This window comes from Giraffa tippelskirchi, chromosome 9 (assembly GCF_054371585.1).
Source record: "Giraffa tippelskirchi isolate mGirTip1 chromosome 9, T2T-mGirTip1v1.2.pri, whole genome shotgun sequence".
In the NCBI taxonomy this organism is placed as follows: domain Eukaryota; kingdom Metazoa; phylum Chordata; class Mammalia; order Artiodactyla; family Giraffidae; genus Giraffa; species Giraffa tippelskirchi.
In genome coordinates, this window is record NC_137283.1 from 144,089,874 (window position 1) to 144,115,551 (window position 25,678).

The window sequence follows — 25,678 nt, forward strand, 5'->3', positions numbered from 1 at the left end:
AGTTTCTTCCAATGCCCTTTCTCTTCACCTTTGAAGTTAAGAATATAATATCTGCTAGGTCATATTTTATGGTTAAAACTAGTTCTTTGATGTTGAGTCAGTCTTAGGCTTTACCCCTGTGCTAAATGAGTGTGTGTTGAATGGTGCAAGGGGGAAGGTTTAGAGATGAGGATTCATTCAAGATCAGTAAGCAAAAGGAGCATTTTCCTCCCATTCCAAAAGAAATGCTCAGAAGACGGTCTTTGCCTAACCTAGGTTAGTTGCCTATGATCACCTTTTTGATAGTCTTTTCAAAAGACCAAGGACATAATATGACCAGTCAGATATACCTGATAGGGAACCGAGTTGCTTCTTAACCATCTTGTATATCCTTCTCTCCTAAGTGAAAAGCAAAGATTTTCTGCCTAGTTTAACTATTTAATTTGTACACGTTCATGCTAAAGTCAGCTTGCAAACAAATTCCTTCAACACAAAACATAACCGCACTTTTAACAAAATTTTACTATAATCCACTCATTTATAGGCAGAGCATTCAAAGAACAGAAGTTCTATTCAAATCAGTAGTTATTTATGGGTATATGGAGCTTCCCAGGTAGTGCTAGGAGCCGAGACAACAGTGACTGATCTTGCCCTTCAGGGTCTCACAGTCTAGAGAAGGTGACTTTATATAAGTTATTTCAGCAAGTGAATTAAAAGAAGACATGAAGAGTATAACAATACATGTAAGTATAGAAGTAGCCTGCAAGAAGAAGGCATTTATTTTAGTGAGTAGGAAGTCCTGAAAGACTTCCCAGAAATGATGATATCAGAGCTCTGTTTTGAATAATGACTAAAAACTTACTGGATGTGTAAGTTAGTGATGCTTTCAGCTGTAAGAAACAGAGTATCACCAGATACTCACCTGGCTCACTTTTTCACATCATTCAAGACTGCTCAAATTATTTCACCTCAGAAACGCTTCCATGAATAAACTTTATAAATCAGCCCTTGTCGTTCTCTGTCCCCTTAACTTGCTTTGTATTCTCCGTCATGATTACTGCTACTGGCACATTATTATGTTTATTCTTTCATTTCTACGGTTTGTCTTCTCTGACTTGATACATGCTCTGTGAGGTTAGAGAGCTTGTGTGTTTGGTTTACTGCTATAACCCAAGCATCAGAAGCAATGTCTAAATAATTCAGTGTTTTTTGAGTGAATATCCAACCAACTGTGGTTTAAACAATAAATATATTCAGTGTCTCATAAAATAAGAAGTCTGTAAGCAGGAAGTTTTAGGGTAGTATTGCTCAGTATTATCATTTGAAGCTTATGTGTTTTCTATTTTCCACTTTTCTTTCTCTGGAGTGCTGACTTTCTTTGAACTTGCTACTTTCAATCTCTAGAGGGCTGATAAACCACCACATACCATATGCTTTGCAGCCATGTTCAAGGCAGGGAGAGGAAGACACTCTTAAGGGAGCTCTCCTCAAAGGGTTTGTCTTTTCGTCATACAAATAAACCTTTCCCAGAAGCTCCATCAGCCGGCCTCCCCATAGGTCTCATTGGTGACAACTCTCACGTGGCTAGAGCCAGCTGCATGGAATGCTGGGAAAGCAAGTAGGAGAAGCAGGGAATGAGGTCACTATGAGGGCTTAAATTGTTTATGATTTATCTTAATGTGCCTTATGGGTCAGGCACACTGCTGCCCAAACAAAATCGCTAGTTTCAAGAAATATAAATAACAATTGTTGAGGCTAATAACTGCAATGTAAAGTAAGTAAAAACTAATAGAATTTCAGGTAATTTATTGTTTATCTGTGTTGATATAAAAATAGATACTGTAAAACCAATGCAACTAATCATGGATATTTTCTGAGCCAAGAAAGGCAGATTTTTTTCCATTCAGTCTCTGCCAATACCTTTTTTTTTGGTGCAGTCTCAGCAGTATTATCATGAACAGCTATCTAAATCTGACATTTGAAATTCTTCTCAAAGAAAATCACATATGTTATACGATTGACTAAATGGCTTATGTTCATTTTCTGAAAGTCCATACGAAATTTGTCACAGGTAGCCCTGCTTTAGTCCAGCAACTCAAATATGTAGATACCAAGTTCAATGAGTAAAATCTGCCTCTAATAATAGCTAATGGGAAGTTGCTCTATAACACAGGGAGCTCAGCCTGGTACTCTGTGACAACCTAGAGGGATGGGATGGAGTGGAGGTTGGGAGAGAGGTTCAAGAGGGAGGGGACATGTGTATTCTTAAGGCCGATTCACGTTGTTGTATGGCAGAAACCAATACAGCATTGTAAAGCAATTATCCTCCAATTAAAAATAAATTATAAAGTAATAATAGTTCCCTAGAAATTATAGAGAATTATCATGTTCTCTAGACCATCTCACAGAGTTCCCACTCTCTCTAGGCAAAAGGGCCACAGATGTATCTCAGAAAATGAAGATATCTTTTTCCCATATTTATATCCATAAGCAAGATATAAATTTGAAATATATGATCGAGAAAAAGTAGAATTGTTAATTAATTGTTTGTTAGTTAATTATACTGTTAATAATTAACATTGATTGTGTTAGTCGCTCAGCTGTGTCCGACTCTTTGTGACCCGATTGACTGTGGCCTGCCAGGCTCCTCTGTCCATGTAATTCTCTAGGCAAGAATACTGGAGTGGGTTGCCATTTCCTTCTCCAGGGGATCTTCCCGACATAGGGATCGAACCCAGGTCTCCTGCATTGCAGACAGATTCTTTACCATCTGAGCCAGCAGGGAAGCCCAATAATTAACATAATTAATGGTAATTCAGTAACACTAATAATGTGTATGATTCCTGTTCTCAAAAATATGACGCCTCCCCCCCACAAACCAGGATCTTTTGTATACCCTTGTTTGGGAGACCAAGAACAAGTTCAGTTCAATTCAGTTCAGTTCAGTCGCTCAGTCGTGTCCGACTCTTTGCAACCCCATGAACCACAGCACGCCAGGCCTCCCTGTCTATCACCAACTCCTGGAGTCTACGCAAACCCATGTCCATTGAGTTGGTGATGCCATCCAACCATCTCATCTTCTGTCGTCCCCGTCTCCTCCTGCCCTCAATCTTTCCCAGCATCAGGGTCTTTTCCAATGAGTCAGCTCTTCGCATGAGGTGGCCAAAGTATTGGGAGTTTCAGCTTCAACATCAGTCCTTCCAAGGAACACCCAGGACTGATCTGCTTTAGGATGGACTGGTTGGATCTCCTTGTAGTCCAAGGGGCTGCGACGGTGCAGGAGCGGCCGAGAGGAACTACCCCACCTCCAAGGTTGGGGTGGCGGCCGAGAGGAGCTACCCTACATACAAGAACAAGATGCAGTATTATTTGTTGATTTTTCTTTTTTTTAAGGAAAGAAAAAAGGAACACTTTCATTTTTTGGTCTTCCTTCTCTGCATATTTCCCTCCCTCCCTATCCCTCTAGTTCAGTTTCTCTTTTAACCCTTCCCTGTCATCCTCTGCCTCGGAACCATCTCCTTGTTTGTAGAAAAAGAAACAACAATTTGCTGTGTGGGTGTTCCTGAAATTACTACACGGCCCCTGTGGGCGTTTTGAGGTAACTCTTACCTGTTTTAGCTGGATCAAAATGTGCTGGGTTAAATCAGCCAATATGGAAAGGAACATTTCCCCCCAAGGAAGGAGCTAGTAGACTTTCCACCTACACAAAATGTATTAACTTTTCCTTGTGCAGTTACCATGCTAATGATTTGCTTATTTTGCCACCAAGAGCCAGTCCCAGACAGGACTTTCATTCATCCTGCCTTTTTCAAACTTACCTGGGAACAAAAGTAGAGGCATGATTCTGGCTTTGGGGGGATGTGTCCTGGAGACACAGGTAGGAAGGTAGGAAGATGAGAGATAGTGAGGGGAGAGATTATGTGTAGCCACAGTTCACAGGTGGCCCTGCCCTCTGTCTGCTAACCACTTAGGAAGAAAGTTTTCCAAGAAGTTTCCCTCTTCGTAATGTCCCTTTACCCTGTTGCTTAGGTCTGTGCTTCATTTACCCATAAGGACCAACATGTACCAGGAGTTTGGGCTGTGGTGGCCCCAAAAGTTTGGTGCAACATGAGGAAAATGAAGGGAGCTGTGTCCCAAAGGGAACCAGAAAAGGCCTTTCCATCCCGTCTGCTCTTCTGCTTCTCTGGGCTCCTACAACTGTGTCCGTTGTTTACCAAGGGAAGGCTGGGGAGGGATGCAAAATAGGAAAGAATCCTAAGCATAGATTAGTGGTGTGCCAGGTTGGAAGGCACGTGTGGAGAAGAGTTTTCTGTGCCCGTTTTTATCACCTCACCTCACAATCCTAAGAAGGGCCCCTCCCCTTTCTTCACCTTCACAATCAACTACAGAATTAGAATGACTGCCTTCCTACAAACACAAATAACTTAACAGAAACAGCCTCAGTGCTCCCATACCCAGAAAATAACACGAGTGCTCACGCCCAGGCGATTGCTGTCGAAATTAGCACGGAGTCAACAAAAGAAGACAGTCCCTAGAATCACTGATATGGTAACATGTTTGTCTGACTGGTCCACCACTTCCTATGGCCATATCCTGGGCTGTGCTGAATCACACCTGCAGTCCAGGCTGGTTGGGGGGGAATCAGACGGCAGACAAGGAAGAGTGGTCCAAGGGGCAGAGAGCATCCTTCAGGTTCCCATGCTGCTCCTGATACTCTCGCTCTCTAGTCCCTGCACGTCTACCTCCCTGAATCCTTGAGGGTCCCAAGCCCCCACTGAAAGCCCAAAGCACTGTCAGGTAGGTGGCAGCCCCTAACCTGGCATTCCCCTACCTCCATCACTTATGAACCAACTTCTCAACTGGGACCTGCATTGTTTAGTTTTAACCAACTTGCATTAAAAAATGCTTTAAATACTCAGGGTTAGCTTTGTCCTAACCATAATATCTGTGATGGGAATTGACATGCTGGTTATATTTCTCTACTGAAAATTGAAATAAGCATATAATCATTACAGTAAAATCATTTTCTGTGCTGTGCTCTCATACTCAGTCACTCAGTCATGTCTGACTCTTTTGGCCCCATGGACTGTAACCCACCAGGCTCCTCTGTCCATGAGATTTTCCAGGCAACAATATTGGAGTGAGATGCCATTTTCTCCTCCATGGTATCTTCTTAACCCAGGAATCAAACCCATTTCTCTTATGTCTCCTGCTTTGGCAGGCAGGTTCTTTACCACTAGCTCCACCTGGAAAGCACCAAAAATCATTTCCATTAAGTTAAAAAAAAAATTCTACCTGTACCCCTTTCCCTCCCAAATTACCTTAGAGTTCTAAAGAAGTTGCCCCACACTCGGAGACATTTGCTGGCACCTTTCTTTTTTGTTTCCAGCTGTCAAGTTGCTGGGGATGTTGTACAGCTTCCCATTTCCGAGGTCCCTTGCCTGAGGTTCATTGCTAGGAAATGGTGCGATCTGGGCTTGAACGCAAGCACTCTGACCATGAAGCTTTTCGCAAGTACCCTAATTTTTTTTGACAAACCAGACCCAATCTTGCTTTTTATCATTCACCTGATAGACACTTTCAGCTATATACATGAACTCCAAGCTGGCCACAGTTTCTCATTTGGAATAATACATCAAAAATGAGTAACGGACTTAGGCATTATGTGGCTCAGAAGTCAGTGTTTATCTTTTTCCTTGAGGCTGTTTAACAAAAGCCTGTTCATTTGTGCTTATTATTGTTTCTCTGTGATATATTATTTTGTTGGCACCATAGAGCCAGTGGTTTCATGCAGTTTTATGGGCTAATTTATAAAGTACAAATTTTGGCAAGGAAAGATCATCTTCCTGCCTTGTCTTCTTGTTTCAACAATTGGACCCAGATTTAAGCCACCATGTATTTTACCCAATATGCTTGTTTTTAATATATGAAAATAAGTTTTTGTCAGTAGAATTAGCTACATTTAAAAAAAAAGACTATTAAATGTATCTAGTATCATCTGTAAACCATCTCTGGGTTTCTAAGAAGGCATAGTTCAGAGGTACACAATTGCAAAAGAAATATTTTTGAGAAGAAATGATCCAATACACTCTGCATGGGTAGCCTAACAAATCAACCGTGCCTACCCAGTGAAATATTTTACTAAGGATTCCTAAGAGCCATTCTGTTCTGCTTCATCAAGAGTTTTTGGTGAAATCTGCTTCTTCTGTGTTATGCTGCAGGGTACACAGAGCAACTTACTTATGTACTTTCTCTTGAAAAAAATGAGGCAAGCCAGGAAAATGGGGAGAAACTAGATCTTCTGGCAAATTCAGTTAACATTTATTGAGTGCTATACACCAGATAGTATGTTAAATGCTCTCACATGATTTCACTTACTCTGTTAGTGCATAAATGCATTGCGGGCTCAGTCATGTTCAACTCTTTGCAACCCCCTGGACTGTAGCTTGCCAGGCTCCTCTGTCCATGGGATTCTCCAGGCAAGAACACTAGAGTGGGTTGCCATTTCCTACTCCGGGGGATCTTCCCCACCCAGGAACTGAACCTGCGTCTCTTGTGTCTTTTGCATTGTTAGGCAGAATCTTTACCACTGAGCCACCTGGGAAGCCATTACTCTATTAGGGGGTCTCATAAAAACAAGAGGCAATAGAAGGTTGCTGCGCCCTCATCCCTACAGACTGGGATGCCGGCAAGAGGACTGGAGCATCGAGGAGGGGAAGCTGCTGCCATGCTGACCTTCAGAGCCTCTTCTTGTTTTGCTCAGTCCCGTCTAGAGAATCAGTTCAGTTCAGTCGCTCAGTCGTGTCCGACTCTTTGCGACCCCATGAATTGCAGCACGCCAGGCCTCTCTGTCCATCACCAACTCCCGGAGTCTACCCAAACCCATGTCCATCGAGTCGGTTATGCCATCCAACCATCTCATCCTCTGTCGTCCCCTTCTCCTCCCGCCCCCAATCCTACCCAGCATTAGGGTCTTTTCCAATGAGTCAACCCTTCGCATGAGGTGGCCAAAGTATTGGAGTTTCAGCCTCAACATCAGACCTTCCAATGAACACCCAGGATTGATCTCTTTTAGGATGGATTGATTGGATCTCCTTGCAGTCCAAGGGACTCTCAAGAGTCTTCTCCAACACCACAGTTCAAAAGCATCAATTCTTCGGCGCTCAGCTTTCTTCACCGTCCAACTCTCACATCCATACATGACCACTGGAAAAACCATAGCCTTGACTAGATGTACTTTTGTTGGCAAAGTAATGTCTCTGCTTTTAAATATGCTATCTAGGTTGGCCATAACCTTCCTTCCAAGGAGTAAGCGTCTTTTACTTTCATGGCTGCAATCACCATCAGCAGTGATTTTGGAGCCCCCAAAATTAAAGTCTGACACTGTTTCCACTGTTTCCCCATCTGTCTAGAGAATAATGCCTGTCATATTGGATCCGGTCAGAAATGTTTGATGCTCTGTGCTTGAAGAGTCTCAAGCAAAAATGGCAGTAAGGAGGGGAAAGAAAGAAAGCTCTGAGGCTGGGGGATCATCCATACGAAGTACATTTTCTTTGGGTCTCTTTGCTCTGTGAGCAGATCAGCATCAAAACAGATGTTTTTCCCCAGTCTTGGCACCTTCCTGAGATGCTGATCCTCAAAGTAATTAGTTTAGTAGAACCTCCTGGTTCTTAATTGACGAGAAGGGTTCTTGAACCAAAAGAAAACTCCGTAATTGGTCAGCTGTTCTAGAGGGGGGCTTTAGCAGATGACAGGGAGTTCAGGTAGACCAAATGCCAAGGAAAAAACTCCTGAAGTGCTGTCAGGCAGACAGATTGCTGACGCTCTGGCTGCATGCAAGCATCTTTGAGCCATTTTGGTTCCAAAGATGATTTGGTTTTTGATTCCTTCCTCTTTGTTTAAACAGCATAGATCATCCCAGAATGATTTAGAGGTGAAAACGAAAATCCATGCAACTGGCCACAACAAGCATTTGTTACTTTTGTAATAGGAAAACTACACATGTGTTCTCATTTGCAGATGTATTCTCATTTAGGATAGTTATGCTCTGAATTTAATGGGTAAATTGTTCATAGCAGGAAAAAGAAGGAACATCAGCATGTTGTTATGATACTAAAAGACAAACACACCAACCTCTGCAAAGGGTCTTTTCCCATGGCAAACTGTGGATAGAACTTACTGCATGTTTTCATTGTTCATGCATAAATCTAAAATAAAACACAGAAAACCGTAGCTTCCTTCCTCTCTTATCTCTATAGCAATTCAAAGGCAGTGAGTGGCCATCTGTGGGTGTCCCAGCTGGGACAGTACTCAAATACTGTTATAGCCAGGGACCAAAGACCCAGACACTCAATTCTGTGAGTCTGTTTTACAGGAATTCTTCTCTCAGTAAATGAACTCATGCAGACTAAATGAATATAGACTGAAGTGTAGCTCAGAAAGGTAATTAAGTCATTTATACTTACAAAAAGGTTGTCAGGCCAACTGGAGTCTCTGTAAGCTTTTCCTAGGGGCAGAACAACTTTGAACACAACAAAGAGTAGCCGGAAGAATCCTGGGCAAACTCAAAATCAAGGCACAGGGGAGAACTGGATGATGATAGTGGTGGGTAGTCAAATTACTGTGATCTGAGCCATCCTTTTGTATCCCAAGGATTGGCTTGTGAGGTAGACTGGAATGCTGCCCTGGGTGGCCAGAGGACCCCCTCCTCTATAGAGAGTTGAAGACGAGTCTTTTTTTTAACTTAGTTTTTTCTAGTTAATTAATTTATTTTAATTGGAGGAAAATTACTTTACAGTATTGTGATGGTTTGCCATACATCAGTGTGAATCGGCCACAGGTATATATGTGTCCCCTTAATCCTTAACCTGCCTCTCATCTCCCTTTCCACTCTATGTGGACTGTCCAAGAGCACTGGCTGTGGGTGCCCTGTGAAGACAATTCTTATTCTTTAATACCCATAAGCCTAACCACTATGATGACCAGTTTGCTCCTGTTAACAAATCCTTCTTGGGAATCTTTGATCTGTTTGTTCAGGCTTTGTCTTCCACTGTTACAGTAGTGCTCTGGTCAGGCTATTCTGATACTATACCCGAGGCACTGAATATAGGTAATCATTGACGCATAGCCACCTAACTTAGGATGCTTCTACAAAAGGATACACTGATTACTTACATAATTAACTTTCATTCAATTAGATTATTTTAGATTTTTCTTTATGCTCAGGTGGAACTTTAAATTCAAGTTGCAATTAGCTGGATGTCTCTCTTATGTACTTATAGCTATTCTGTGAATATTCATTTTCATATAATCATATTAAATAACTAGACTATAGTCCCCTTTTATTAAAAAGAAATAGATGGCAAGAGTTGGATTTTATGACAAAAAGTCCAAATTGTTTTTCAAGAAAGAAACTCATATCAATGCTAATTTACTGGCAGTGGTTTTCTAACATAGTAAGGTAGTCTTGTGTGAGGTTCCTGACAGAGAGTAAGAGAACCCTTGCTCAGTTTATTTAGGTGTGGAATTCAGTTTAAAATGGATCAATTTACAACTTTGAACCCGTAAAGGAGGACTAGTTATTAGAATTCTAAAGTGACCCACCTTCTGGAGTCACCTCACCTGTGTAAGGCATAAGGTAACGAGATATCAAAAGAGCGTGAGCCTGGAGACCATTAGTAATCCATCTGTGTCTGTTTCATACTCTTTATGGGAAGATTTTTAACTTCTGATTTGATTTCACAGTTATAAGGTGATCTGTGTTTTGTCCCTATTTCTGTAAGGTTGGCAGATGACCAAACAGTGGGGCATACAGAGTTCCTGCTCACAGAGCCCCCTTTTCTCTGTGCCCTACCCTCTCACAGTGCACACCACCTTCCTGCCAGGCTCACCATCTCTAGGACGCTCTCAACCTAATGTAACAATAAGCCTTCAAACATCACTCTTCACAAAAGAAGACTGCCACCAATAGGGGCCAACCCCAGGCGATTTGGATACTGTTGGTGGGAGAGAAAAGCAAACTTTAATTTAAAAAACTATTATTTCCTTGTTTCAAACAGGCCAGGCAGAGATGCTTGAGACTCTGGGAAGAGCTAGAACAAGGGAACCATGTGACTGGTGCTATTGCAGCCTGTAGGCACAGGGATTATACAGGGCATGACCCTGGACAGAGCGTCTGGAGACTCTAGGTCTTAGGGCCCCAGCCCCACAAGCTGGTGTTGTAGGGAAAAGTATGCATCTCAAAGATGACATAAGAGTAAGAGAGCCTGTCAACTAAACATTGAGTATGGAAGGTAGCATGGCTCCATGGGACAAGACAATACCCAAGTATCAGTTAGGACCAGCAAATATTCTAAATCAGTACTGCTTCTCTAGCCTTTGGATGTGAATTTGCCAGAAGGAAGGTGTACCAGTCACATCAACCTTGTTGAGATGCTTGAAGTTCCATGAATGCGCTTATTAACTTTGAAGGGAAGACTGATTCTTCCAACTTGTTTCATGCTGCTCTGTAGTATCACTCATATGTCGTGTCAGATCCAGGATTTTTGGCAATTTTTCTCCACTTCTGATCCATTTTTCTCTTCCTTTTTCCAGAGTAATTAACCAAAAGTGTTTACTCACCAAATATTCATTGAGTTCCTACTCTGTGCAGGAAACAACTGCACAAGGAGAGTAACACTGATTGAGCTTGAATTTTGAAAAATAAAATTGTAATGAATTTTAAGCTATGGTTATAAAAAGCACAGGGGAATGGCTACTTGGAGGTGTGTGGTGGGTTTGTAAAACAACACGTAGTGTGGTAATTGGGTTTCTGTAAGAAGCTGGAAAGAGACTGCAAGGAGAATTTGTGGCCCAATCACAGAGGGAGTTTTTATTTTATCCTGGAAGCAAGGGGGAGCCATTGGAAGTTTTAAACTGGGAAATTCTAAATGGTTTTATAGCTTAAACATTCTGAGATCACAATAAAGCAGAGATAGGGTTAAGAGGACACTGAAGCCGGTGGCTCAAGACAAAAGGCAACCACAATAGTCCAGGAGAGGTACATGGTGGCCTGGATCTGGAGTAAAGATCGAGGGTCCTGAGAGTGGAGAATGACTCAGGAGCCTTTGTGAAAGCCAGCTCGACAGACACGTGGTGACCTCGGATCCAAGAGCTTCATGTCTAGTCATTTATTCCCCTGAGGTTCTTATATAGGTGCGAGAACCATACACATAACATGTCTATTGCAACATTATTCAAAATTGTGATAATTGGAATGAATGCACATATTATTAGTTGAAATTGAAAGTGAAAGTTGCTCAGTCATGTCCAACTCTTTGCAACCCCATGGACTGTAAATTCTCTAGTCCAGAATACGGGAGTGGGTAGCCTTTCCATTCTCCAGGGGATCTTCCCAACCCAGGGATCAAACCCAGGTCTCTTGCATTGCAGGAGGATTCTTGACCAGCTGAGCCACAAGGGAAGCCCAAGAATACTGGGGTGGGTAGCCTATCCCTTCTCCAGTGGATCTTCCTAACCCAGGAATCGAACCGGGGTCTCCTGCATTGCAGGTGGATTCTTTACCAACTGAGCTATGAGGGAAGCCTCATTTATTAGTTAGTGCTTACATAAATGATGGTGCATAGCATACAGTGGGGTACTATGAGATGCTTCAGAAAAATGGGATATCTCTTTAAAATATTTTTAAATTAAATTGCAGAAGACAAGGTATAGTATGACCTAATTTTATAAAATAATGTATGGAATGCATTTAACATGCTTGGAAAAAAGTCCTGAAGGATATAACCGTCCTTTTGGCAATGACTAAAGCATAGGGTGAGATTGCAAAGTATTTTTGTACATTTCTGTATGTTGATTGATTTACAACAGATATTTTCATATTTGAAAATGTCTGGCTATTGCACTTATACATGAATAGCATGATCTTAGATGGGCCTTCCTGTGAACAGCTTGTAACAGACATCCTGGGAGCTCTAGAGCAGGGATGACCCTTCAGAGTTGCCTTAAATTGAAGCGAAGCGGCTGGGTCTCTATGTCCTTGGATTTAGACTGCCCCTGGGAAAGGGGCATGGCCTTAGGCAAGACCTTTCCCTTCAGCTGAGGGCAGTTATAATGAGGGATGCAGCTGGCAGTGGCCAGCAACTGGTATTCGCAACATCTGCAGAGTGGATGCACAGGCCCTGAAGAGGGAATCTGGGAGAAGTATTACAGTATCCACTACAGTTAATTGACATAAGTATAAAATTTGTTTTCTGACTTTGCAAAACTTGCTTAATTACCGCATGTAGCTTCCATGAATACAAAGATAAAGGAGGCAAATGGAAGATCTCGGTGCAGAATAAAATTCAATGAAATGAAGCCTTTGTGATTAAAACAATCTTAGCAGTTAGAAATAGAAAACAATTTATGTAACCCTGATGAAGGGCACTTTCTGTAGCCTATCCTTTCATAGAAGGTATGGGCCCTCTGTGGGCCAGGCCTTTCAGGTTCAAGACCCACTCCACAAATTTGCATGGGCCTAAGGCCATTGTCATCCATCTCTGTGGCCACAGTTCAGGGAACACTCAGATTTTAGTGTTGCCATTTGCCTCCGGGGCAGTCTCAGTTTCTCTGTTTGCTGCTGTTCAGGTTTTTCCCCTATTCTTTTTTTGTCTGCATGGGTTTTTTGGCTCCTAGTGATTTCCCTTCCTTTCTTGTCCGCTCAGCAATATATTTGAAAGTATATTTGTCATAATTTATTTAGGACCTAGCGTTTTGCAGCAGGAAAGTTTCTCGGTGTATCTAGTCCACTAGACTGCAGAGAGCTAAACCCCCACTGTCTACACCAAAGGCAGTTTTTCCTTTTACTGCTTATAATGCGACTTTCAGTTTTATGTGGTTTTAATTTTTATATTTTATTTCTTTCAATAATTCTATCATTCACTTTTATCCTCTTGCTCTATCATCTCTTCTTTAAGTCCAAATTTTTCATCTTTGACTGCTTTTTTTAAACGGAGAATTATTTGATCATAAATTAATTAATACATTTTTTTGGTTTGCATTGTTCAGTTGCCCCCTCCCACATTTTGGTCATATTCAGTTTTATCTCTCTCCTCTTTATTGTGGTATCTATGACTATGTTTCACGCTATTTTCTTTTTTGATGATTACTCATCCTTAAATCTCTTTGTCCTTCCTGTCCAGCTTTTTATGAAAAGCTGGAACTGGAGACAGGCTAAGGAACTTATAAAGGGCAGCTTGAATTTCTGTTCTGTTTCCCACCACTGCTCTCTCCTGGAGAATGGCTTCTTTCTGGGCTAGAGTCATTTCTCTCTCTTGACTCATATCGCTCACAGTCCTGCTGCATGGTGATAGGAAGCTTGGTCTTCATCAGGTGAGCAGGAGCACTCCATTCAGGCTGGTTATTACAGATCCTGTCTTGTTTACCTCCCATGACCACATCCTGCTTCTTGCAGAGGTGCCATGCTGGCCCACTTCCACAATGAACATCATCACCTCTGACCCCTGAACATTTTCCCAGGGCTCCCATGCACCTCAGACCTCCGGTTCCCAGCAAAGGTCACTGCGTGTCTCGTACAGTGGCCCACCTGTAGGATCTCTCTGTTCTGCTCACTGGACCGCAGAGCCCTCCGATCTTGTTTCTTACATCAGAGTCTCTTCCTGGCCCAGTTCAAGTTCCCTAATACTTGGCAGCCTGTTGAGTAGAGTGATGTTTGGATTAGGGATGTTTCCTTCCCCAGTTGGTCTCTTTGTTTCTTGTACCTCTTATTCTTGGTTGGTTTCAAGAAAGAGAGCCTTTAGTCTTCCATCTTGATCTTGAAGTTCAGGGAAAGATTATTTCAAGATAATAGAAGACTTAAACAGGTAAAGAGGAGCTAATGGATAGAAGATATGAGAAGAGATGGACTAGAAGAAAAACCTTGGAAAGAAAGACTTATCTCTTCACAAACAGGAGGGCAAAAATTGTGGATAACATAGAAGAGAAATTTTAGATCAATAAGAAGAATATTGAAGGAACAAAAGGGTATTTGCTTCTCCGGAAGATGTGGTCTGATATATACAAGCAGCAACTCACCTTTATTCATTTAGTCAACAATTTTTTTCTTTTTTTTTTTTAACCACAAACATGTTTCCTAAGACTTCACTTTCTCATAAAAGATCCCGACAATGAACAATTGAACAGCAGCAAAGGAGCTTATTTTCTATCAGGGTTTCTGACAGAAAAATAAATGCAACAGTGGTGAGGCTTCCATGCAGAGGTGCTGGATTACCTCAAGCTGATGGAACAGAGAATCCAGCCACATGAAAACAGGGAAAGAACATTCCTAGTATAGAGTGGAAAATGCTACAGCTCTCAGGCAGGAAAACGCATAATGAATTTTAGGAACAATCAAATTGCCAGCTGGCTTAGGGAACAAGAAAGAATATGGTATAAATGAAGATTGGAGATCAAGGCAGGCATCAACTCATAGATTTTGTAGAAGCTGGGTTTTTTTATTCTCTCATTAATTACTCAGTCAGAAAAGATAGTTAAGGCTGGTGTGCTTTGCTGTGCTAAGTCGCTTCAGTCGTGTACGACTCTGTGACCCCATAGACTGCAGCCCGATGGCTGCCTCTGTCCATGGGATTCTCTGGGAAGAATACTGGAGTGGGTTGCCATGTCCTCCTCCAGGGGATCTTCCCAACACAGGGATCCAACCACATCTCTTGTGTCTCCTGCCTTGGCAGGTGGGTTCTTTACCACTAGCACCACCTGGGAAGCCCATTAGTTAAGGTCTAAGTGTGGATAAATATGGAGAAATTATAAATTCTATAAAAAAGATGGAAGCCATGAAAAAGATAAAACATCAACATGTGCTTTACAAACTCTAAATGGAGATTCTTGTTTTAAAGTAATCTGAGCAGAATATATAGCATAAAAATGTGTATATAAGGTAACTCACAATCTCATCATTACAGTAGAGGAATTCTTTATCACACTTCTAGGAATGAGTTCTCATAACACATTGTACACTGAAACAAAAGATGCTACAACATTTCAGAGTGCTTATGCTTCACTGTGCATTGCTGAAGTTAAAGGTATGGCTGAGGGAAGTCAGCCAAAAAAAGAGCACCTAGGATCTCCTAGATGTGTGAAGTAGGAAGACAAGAGCCATGTCAAAATGAGGCATTCACTCTCTGCTTGGAGGCCATCAGGGATAAAGCCAGCTATCATCTGGAACACACAATTTACTCCCAGGCTGTGTGTGTTTGGAAAGAGAAATCACAACTAGAAGCATGTCTAATTATTACCTCTCAGCAACAGTAACACCTTGGAAAGAATCGATGGGAAAGAAAATCATGAAAAGGAAATCTAGAAGCAGAGCTGCTGCTGCTGCTGCTGCTCAGTCGTGTCTGATTCTTGTGACCCCGTGGACTGTAACCTGCCAGGCTCCTCTGTCCATGGGATTTCCCAGGCAAGAGTACTGGAGTGGGTTGCCATTTCCTTCTCCAGGGGATCTTCCCGACCCAGAGATCAAACCCTCATCTCTTGCTTGGCAGGCAGATTCTTTACCACCTGGGAAGTCCCAGAAGCAGAGCAGTTGAGCCCAAAAGAGAATCTAAATGTTTTCCAGTCAGTAATAGGTCAAGTCTTAGTACTGATAGATTAGTTTTAAGGGGGAAAGCAATTTCGTAGGCTCATGTCATGTTGAAGCTGAAGACTTAAAGATGCATTCGTTTAGTTCCTCCTTCCCTTCTTTAACGGTGGATAATTGAGATCATGCTAAAAGGTCTTTTTGAACCAATCTAAAGATCAGTGACTTTTTCTCCTCCTTCAGGGCAAATGTGTCAGCAACTTCCTTGGCATTCTAATTGGTGTTACTAAACTCCAGTCAGCTTTAGTTGATCACTGATCAGTAAAACTTCTTAGAAGTGAACTAAAACTGATTCGCTTCAGCTTCTGTTGGACTCCATATGAGAGACTCCTTCGAAAAAGAGACAGAGCGTGAATCCAGTTTTCTTTTGTGTTGGTTCCTAATCCTTCTGAGGGGTTCAAATGAGGTCTCAGTAACCACTGTAACACAAGTATTCTGTCTGGGAAGCTTGAAGGACTGGAGAGTGACTGTGCTTCTCCCACTGTCTGTTCAAGTACAGTATTCTGGTCCTGGCAGCACAGCAGCAGCAGGTGTGTGCTGAGGAAGAGCTGGCCACCGGTCCTGGCTGGAGAAGGAGCTTCACAACCGTAGGACATTTCAGAATCACTTAGCCTGTCCAAGAGAACCTATTTTTGTTCATATCCATGCCCTGCTAGTAGAGTTCAAACTTATTTTGGGTTTGCTGATGACCATACCATCAAGAGGATGTCAGTGCAGGAAGCCAAGAAGCTACCATCTGTGCTGTGTTTTCATCTCAAGAATTATTTAAAAGGCTGGTTACTCAGTTAGCTGTACCTCTTGACCTTCTAGTGTTACACTAAGGAAGGGGACAAACCCTTTTTTAAAAGTCACTTTGTTTTTAATAACCCATATAATTCCCTCAATGTATGGTGGGGGTCAGAAGATTGACCAAATTGCATGATTAAATATTGACCCCACAGTGCTTTATATGTGATAGGGACACCACTAATGATCATTCCTGGTGACGGAAAGTAGCTCTCCGCAGTGGTGTGCTGGCCAACATTAACAACTGGCTCTCTGAAGATAAACTATCGGATTTGTAGCATTTGCTAATTTCCATAGTAGAATATTAAGAGCAACTTTTTTTTTTTTTTTTTTTTAAATAAATTTATTTATTTTAGTTGGGGGCTAATTACTTTACAATATTGTAATAGTTTTTGCCATACATTGACATGAATCAGCCATGGGTTTACATGTGTTCCCCTTCCCGGACCCCCCACCCACCTCCCTCCCCATCCCATCCTTCTGGATCATCCCATTGCCCCGGCCCTGAGCCCTTGTCACATGCATCGAACATGGAATGGTGCTCTGTTTCACATATGACAATACACATGTCTCAATGCCATTCTCCCAGAACGTCCCACCCTCACCTTCTCCCTCAGAGTCCATAAAATTGTTCCATGCGTCTGTGTCTCTTATTCTGTCTCGCATATAGGGTTATCGTTACCATCTTTCAAATTCCATATATATGCATTAGTATACTGTATTGTTGTTTTTCTTTCTGGCTTACTTCACTCTGTATAATGGGCTCCAGTTTCATCCATCTCAGTAGAACCGATTCAAATGTATTTTTTTTAATGGCTGAGTAATATTCCATTGTGTATATGTACCACAGCTTCCTTATCCATTCGTCGGCTGATGGACATCTAGGTTGCTTCCATGTCCTGGCTATTGTAAACAGTGCTGCGATGAACATTGGGGTACACGCGTCTCTTTCAATTCTGGTCTCCTCGGTGTATATGCCCAGCAGTGGGATTGCTGGGTCATATGGCAGTTCTATTCCCAGTTTTTTAAGGAATCTCCACACTGTTCTCCATAGTGGCTGTACTAGTTTGCATTCCCACCAACAGTGTAAGAGGGTTCCCTTTTCTCCACACCCTCTCCAGCATTTATAAGAGCAACTTTTTAAGTTCAGATTTTAGATGAAATAGAGAAATTCTACAAAAGGCACAAATGACTATAACTAAAGAAAAAACGAGAAAACCAGAAAAATCTGTATCTGTTAAAGAAATTTAATTCACAATTAAATCTTCTCACAAGAAAGCTTACAAGCCCAGATGATGCCACTGGGAAAGTATATCAAATAGGTAAGGGAGAAATAATAGCAATCTTGCACAAAGTCCTTCACAAAACAAAGGAGGGAACACTTTTCCACTTTATGTTTTGAGACCAGGATTATCCTGTAACCAAAATTTAAAAATGACATTATGAGAAATTGAAAAAAAACTAGAGGTCGATATACTTTATGAATAAAGATGGAAAAAATAAAGATGGATGAAATAGCAGCAAGTCAAATCCAGTAATGTATAAAAATGATCATACATGATGACCAGGAATTAAAGATTTATTTAACATTAAAAATCAATTGCTATCATCCATCATATTAACAGAATAAAAGAGAAAAATACATATGGTCGCCTGAAAATATGCAGCAAAGTTATCTGAAAAAATTCATCACTCATTCATTACATGCATAAATTAGGACTAGGAGAGATTTTCCTCAACTTGATAAAAGACACCTAAGAAATACTTGCAGTTAATATCAAACTGAAATGTTGAAAAACTGAACACTTTCCCTAAGTAGAGAAGAAGGCAAAGATGCTCAGTCTTCATCACTTCTAGTCAACATTGTACAATAAGAAAAGAAAAAGAAGTAAAACGGCATACAAATTGTAAAGAAAGAAGAAAAAACTGTCATTTGCAGATCATGTTCATATAAAAACTGAAAATAATTTATAACATAATTACTCAAATTACTAAGTGAATTTTGAAAAGATGCAGGATACCATGTCAATATACAAAAATTATTTGTGTTCTTAATATGCCACCAACAAAGAATGTAAAAAAGAAGTTTAAAGCTATCTACAATAGCAGAAAAGACATGAAATGCTTAGTGATCGATTTAACAAAATATGTCCAAGAACTGTACACCCAGAACTACAAGCAGTGAGAAATTAAAAATCTTAATAAATGGAGACATAATTGTGCTCATAGGTTAGAAGACTCATTATGGTTAAGATGTCATCATTTCTCTTCATATTGAATATATTGATTCAGTACAGTTCTAGTCAGAATTTGAGAATGATGTTCTTGTATGAATTCACAAGCTGAGATTCTAAAAAATTAAATGAAAAAGCAAAGGACTTAAAATAGCCAAAACAATTTAGGAAAAGAAGAGTAGAAAGCAAATGGAAATCAAAGGAATCTAAGTTCAGTTCAGTTCAGTCACTCAGTCGTGTCCTACTCTTTGTGACCCCATGAACCGCAGCACGCCAGGCCTCCCTGTCCATCACCAACTCCCTGAGTCCACCCAACCCCATGTCCATCGAGTCGGTGATGCCATCCAACCATCTCATCCTCTGTCATCCCCTTCTCCTCCTTCCCTCAATCTTTCCCAGCATCAGGGTCTTTTCCAATGAGTCAGCTCTTCGCATGAGGTGGCCAAAGTATTGGAGTTTCAGCTTCAACATCAGTCCTTCCAATGAACACCCAGGACTGATCTCCTTTAGGATGGACTGGTTGGATCTCCTTGCAGTCCAAGGGACTCTCAAGAGTCTTCTCTAACACCACAGCTCAAATGCATCAATTCTTCGGCTCTCAGCTTTCTTCACTGTCCAACTCTCACATCCATACATGACCACTGGAAAAAGCATAGCCTTGACTAGATGGACCTTTGTTGGCAAAGTAATATCTCTGCTTTTTAATATGCTATCTAGGTTGGTTTTCCTTCCAAGGAGTAAGTGTCTTTTAATTTCATGGCTGCAGTCACCGTCTGCAGTGATTTTGGAGCCCAGAAAAATAAAGTCAGCCACTGTTTCCACTGTTTCCCCATCTATCTGCCATGAAGTGATGAGACCAGATGCCATGATCTTAGTTTTCTGAATGTTGAGCTTTAAGCCAACTTTTTCACTCTCCACTTTCACTTTCATCAAGAGGCTCTTTGGTTCTTCTTCACTTTCTGCCATAAGGGTGGTGTCATCTGCATATCTGAGGTTATTGATATTTCTCGCGGCAATCTTGATTCTAGCTTGTGCTTCCTCCAGCCCAGTATTTCTCTAAGATGGCCCCAAAATTCTGCTCCCTTCTACACAGGGGCCTGTAGGGTCCTCTCCCCTTGCGTGTGGGAGGGGCCTTGTGACTGTGATGAGATGTCACTGTCTTGATTAAGTTACCTTATGTGGCAAAAGTAAAGAGGTTTCCACCTATGACTCCATCCAGGATTGAAATGATTTTGCGCCTGTGTGTGGATCGCCAGGCCAGTTGTCAAACTCTGGTTCTCATCCTACAGAAACAAATACCTCTTAACCATATCTCTGGTCAAGAGTACACACATTTATTGCGCAGTCTTCCCTCCAGGGTCAGACTCAAGAAGGAGACCCACACAGGCCCTGAGGCATACTCCTGCCTATTCAGGCAGGAAATTCCAGGGTCATGGCTTCCCAGGATGTGGTTTAGCAAAGGAGGGGCATGCAGGCTCTGGATAGACCAGCCATGTGGACCTGGGATTGCCTCACTCCACGGGGAGAGAGGAAGGTTCCAGGTGGCTGGAGCAGAGCCTTGCACAGCAGGACATCTCAAACTTTTATGTGCACAGGAATGACCTCAGGATCTTATCAAAATCCAGGATCAGAACCTATCAGTCTGGGACCTGGCATTCTGCTAAAAAGCTCTCAGGTGGCGTGGGTGCTGCTGATCCAGGGACCACGCTTTAAGTAACAAAGCTATAAAGCGTGGAGCTCACCCAGATCTGAGGACAGGGAACCCTGATATTCAGTACACATGAAGTTAGTGGTGGAGTGAACAAACCCAAATTGTGGTTAATTCAAAAATTATTTGTTGTAATTGAAAAGCTCGTGATGATAATTAACATTAAGCTAATAATACATGTTTTTTTTTTCTCTTTTCCTTTTGTGCCTTTATCCATTGAATGAACACAGTTGCCCCAAAAGCAAGATAAATAACTAGGGACCATAATCTGGTATTAAACTACATGTGTTATCTACAGTTACTATTGTAATTATCATTCAGTATGTTTTATGAAACAGTAAATGTTCATAACATCCTGGATTTCAAGGGTGAACTTTTTCAGGCTAAGATTATCCGTGTGATAACTGACATACTTGGAAATAAACTTTGGAACCCTTCTGGTTTATAACCTTGAGCTATAAACATGGGGAGTTTTATAAAAAGTGGCAATAAAATACATATCATTAATAAAATGTCAGGGCATAGATGCCTTACGAGAAATGAGATAAAATTGTTCCTACTTAATATTCATGCTGCATTTTATCATTCTGTAGCATTTATTATTCAGAGACAGAGCTCTGAAGAGACTTTGAGACCTCCATCTGAGATGGTTCATTCTCTTTTCTATGCTACATTTATAGACTATTTACAAAACCATTCACTTAAAAAAAATTCTAAGGTGAAAGTTAAGACCTTGGGCCATTTGTTTCTTTATTTTATCTGAGCTGCTTCTCTCACCATTAGTTTGAGGAAAGGTAAAATAATCAATTGAGTACACTTTTGATGATGAGGTTGCTGATGGGTCAAAATAAACCTCTGGAATCCAGATGAATTTATGAGCTATTCCAAGAGAATTAGGCATCTTCCTTTCCTCTCCGTACACTCTGCTTCTCAGTACCACTAAAGCCTCTGCTTTAAGCTATATAAATTAATACATTTGCTGGAAATGTGACTTTAGGACATTTTATAGCAGTGATTTCAATGCTGTTAGTGGTGTAATAGAAAGTTGAGAATGTGAAGATTAATTTAAACCACATGATGGGTTCAAGAAAAATACACTACAGCTTCTTGAATGTGTTCTAACTCTGTACAGTGGGGAATGGGATCCAAAAAACCACCAATGAACTTTTAAACCCTCTTGAGGGGAATCAAACCAACACAATTAGCCCTGGAAGGGAGCTGTTCCAGATGACAGACAGACCATCTCTCTGTCTCTCTCACAAACAGAGCCCTGTGCCTGAGAACACAGTTGGGACACCAAGGAGAGAGGAAGAACCCCAACAGTTACCACTAATGGGATGAAGTTAGAACGATCTTTCCAGTTATTAGCTGGCTTACTGATTTATCTTTCATTGTAAATTAAAGTTTTGTTGGGTTCTTTGAACAATAGAAAACCAACCAATTGTATGCTGTGGACAGTTGGTGCCTTTGAAATAAAAGGATTTCTTTTCCCTTCCAGTTCGTTGTAGCGGTGTTCTGGATCATTTATGCCTATGACAGAGAGATGATTTACCCGAAATTGCTTGATAATTTTATCCCAGGGTGGCTGAATCATGGAATGGTAAGTGAACAAAAACAAATGATTTCTTTTTATTAAAAAAAAAAAACTACTAAAGAGCTGTTTTCTAATTCAAGCTGTCCATAAAATCTAGCTAAGTAGCTGTGAAATGGAAATTATAATGAGAGCGTAGTTAGAGAAGAAAACTGAATGTAAACTTAAAAAATGTCTTCTCATGACATTGAGTCACTATTAAAACTGTAGAAACTGAATCCATAGTTTATGAGAGGTGTCAGTTGTGTTAGTTATAATACAATTGGCTCATTCCAGGATGGATTTAATTTCCATACCATTCAAAGGCTTGTCCTCTGTTGGAGCTGGAGGATTGATTCCCACCTGCGCCACTGTGGATACCCCATAGTCCATGGAATTCTCCAGGCCAGGATACTGGAGAGGGCAGCCTTTCCCTTCTCCAGCGGATCTTCCCAACCCAGGAATCAAACCGAGGTCTCCTGCACTGCAGGCAATTCTTTACCAGCTGAGCTATCAGGGAAGCCCATGCCTCCTCCATGTCACATCAGTGAGATTTTGTTGAAAGTAGCTAATGTACTTGGAGAGTTTCCCCCTGGAGGAGCGGCAGGCTGTTTACTTTCCCTGGGAGGGCTGCTACAGACGTTGGAGGTGTCTTGTTGAGTTCCGTTCATCCCAGGTGTTTGCCTATGGCTGTGATGTCTTTTCCTTCTTCACAGTCTAGTTGTTTGAATGCTTTAGACTTGGTATTACCTTCACAAGTTTCAAATCAAATACTTCATGCGGTTTGCACATCATTTGACAAAATTTGAGGATATATTTTCCGTACAGAAATTTTGTGTTGTCTTCCCCATCCGTCTCTGGAGTTGAGTGCTGTTTCATTTATTAACTTAAGAAGCTCACATTTCTTGGTTGTGTCAATTTTTAGAATATGTCCCTGGGTGCTCCCAGTGAAAAGGGCAACCCATGGCAGAAATTATAGGGGAATGAAGAACTGGAAATCACGTGTCTGAGGTTCAAAATAAGTGTTTCCCTTCTTCCCCGAGTTTTGGTATATTTTAAGAAAAGTGGTGTGTAGTAACAAACAAACATTATTGTACTGAGGAGCGAGCGTTGATCAAACCTTTTGTAAGACAACTCCTCAAAAGCAGCACATCTCAGAGAACTGGAATTTTCCTTGAGTCCAATTCGAGCCACCCTGTAGAAGGATTAACATGGCACCTCAGGTCTAGTTATAAACAAATTAATCAGTTGGTGCTTCTTGTCAATTGAATGTAACCATCTCCAGAGCCTGACATGGTTACTCTGCCTCTCTCTAACATGTCTCTTTTCTTAGATGTGGGAATACTCTCATAACTCCCAAGTCTTTGCAATCCTCTGCCTGCAATGCCCTTCCCATTCTTCACTGGGAATCTCCTGCCCATGTTGCCAGCGTGTATACAGTTTTCTTTATGGAGCCTTTGCCCACTCTCACAAGCCAAGTTCACTCTGCTATTAGCTGTTCTTGCCCGGCACTTTTATATCTCCATAGTACATGTCTGTATCACCCACAAATATGCTATTCAGGTAGTGCAAAATGGTAGCCTTCGAATCTTGAGTCTTTGCCCAGCCACCTGGCATATAGGAGGACCGGTACATATTCATTAGATTGATGATTAATTCAGTATAGCCAGTCCCCACAATTCTTTGCCAGTTAATACTAACAGCTACTATTTTTTGAGAACCTACTGTGTGCCAGGCTATATAATTTAATTTCCACAGTGGTTCTATGAACAAGAAATTATTCCTTTTATAGATGAAGAAACTGAAGCTTAGAAAGTTTCCAACACTGGAAGGGCTTTAGTGTAATAGACTCCTGGGCAGTTTGGCCTGTTGTCTACATCCCTAAACTATACAGTGTTACCTTCTAGCCAGAGAATAAATCACAATCTTTGCAGATCCCGGTGCTACTTAATGTTTGGAGTGAATGGTTTGTTAAATATGTATGCAGTTATTAGAACTTCAGCTGGACGCTAATTTTCCCTTGACTCACCTTAATGGCAGAGAAGGCAATGGCAACCCACTCCAGTACTCTTGCCTGGAAAATCCCATGGACAGAGAAGCCTGGTAGGCTGCGGTCCATGGGATCACGAATAGTTGGACACAACTGAGCAACTTCACTTTTCCTTTTCACTTTCATGCATTGGAGAAGGAAATGGCAACCCATTCCAGTGTTCTTGCCTGGAGAATCCCAGGGACGGCGGAGCCTGGTGGGCTGCCGTCTATGGGGTTGCACAGAGTCGGACACGACTAAAGCGACTTAGCAGCAGCAACAGCAGCACCTTAACGGGTTAAAATTCTGACTCGGAGTAAACACTGCTTAGAAATGCAAGGAGGATTTGAGTGACACAAATATTTAGGAAAGGGAAAAGATAAATTAATGAACATGTCAAGTCCTCTTGACATGAGCTCAGTAGATTTCTTCTCAATGAATTTTGTCTCAGAAAATCCATGACCATTTCTTGGCTTTTTTTCTTATTCCAATTCATGGCTCAAGAATTGCTAACAAAGAAGTTACATTTGGTGGCTAAGGAATATTTTGTAATATTGAACAATTTATATTACTCTAAATATGTATGGATGAAACTTTAAATACAACATACATAAAACATGATGCTGATTCTTTGGATTGGCAATTAAAATATGAACATTAAATACTGGAATCATGAATAATTTAATTCATGACTATTATAAAAATGTATAATACAATTTATGAAACATTTAAAAATTAAGTCAGCATTTTCAGCTTTGTTTAAATTGTATTTAATTATAGTTTGTATTTGCCTTTAATTTTAATAGCTACTTTTGAATATCTAATTATAAAAACGTGAAAATAATTCATTACCATTTTTACATTTATTTGATGCTCATATTTTGATGAAAACATTCAAATTGTATACACTTTAGTTACAATTATATTCTATTTTTAATTGATGTTTTTGTTAATACTGTCAGTAGAGCTCAACTTTTGTGAGAATTTCCATTATAAAAAGAAGGGCATGGCAGGCCACTCCAGTATTCTTGCCTGGAGAATCCTATGGACAGAGGATGGCGGGCTACAGTCTGTGGGGTCACAGAGAGTTGGACATGACTGAAGAGATAACACACATGCACAAATTTGCTGAAATAAAAGCAAGAAAATAAAATTGGGGGTATTTGCATTACATTGAATATTTATATTTGTAATTATTAAATTTTACTACTCAACCATATTTTTCAATTTTGTTTTACAAAAATATATCTAATAATGTTGGAGGATAGAATATATTTTGTTTAATTCTTGATAAGTTTAGTTTGTAACTTTCACATATTTCTGCAAATGGCTTACAGCCCTCCAGGCCTGTTTGCTATTATTGCCTGCTTAGGTTGTTATAACTATAAGAGTTCCAAGAGAGAGTGTACTGTGTTCTTACACATAGAATCACATTCACTGTTTGAAGTATCTCAACATCATTTCTAGGGATCCAGAGTGCTGTACCACAGAACTGAGATGCAGTGTATAAGTCTATCGTGGCACCATTTCAGGAGAATCAAGTCAGTCTTGAATTTGCAGCATTCACGTAGGCATAAGAGAACACTTACAGGGTCTGAAATTCACAGGAGTTTCAATTTTAATTTTCACTGAAGCTGCCAGAAGTTAGACATGATTAGAACTAAAGGAAAATATTCTCTCTCTTTCTTTCCATTGTCTTTCTCTTTGCTCTCAGCAATCCTAGAATTTAATTTGCAGA

General features: G+C 40.8%; 1 protein-coding gene across 12 annotated transcripts in view; it reads left to right on the forward strand.

Moving 5' to 3' along the window:
* AIG1 (androgen induced 1) overlaps positions 1–25,678 on the forward strand; it is a 257,056-nt gene that overhangs the window by 81,909 nt on the left and 149,469 nt on the right. For 10 of the 12 annotated variants that reach the window (XM_081531031.1, XM_081531032.1, XM_081531033.1 and 7 more), the window contains one exon: positions 21,840–21,941. The exons of the other annotated variants lie outside the window; for them this stretch is intronic. In XM_081531031.1, coding sequence (XP_081387157.1) covers positions 21,840–21,941 — 102 coding nt within the window. The remainder of the gene's footprint in view (positions 1–21,839; positions 21,942–25,678) is intronic. 12 annotated transcript variants of the gene reach the window in all.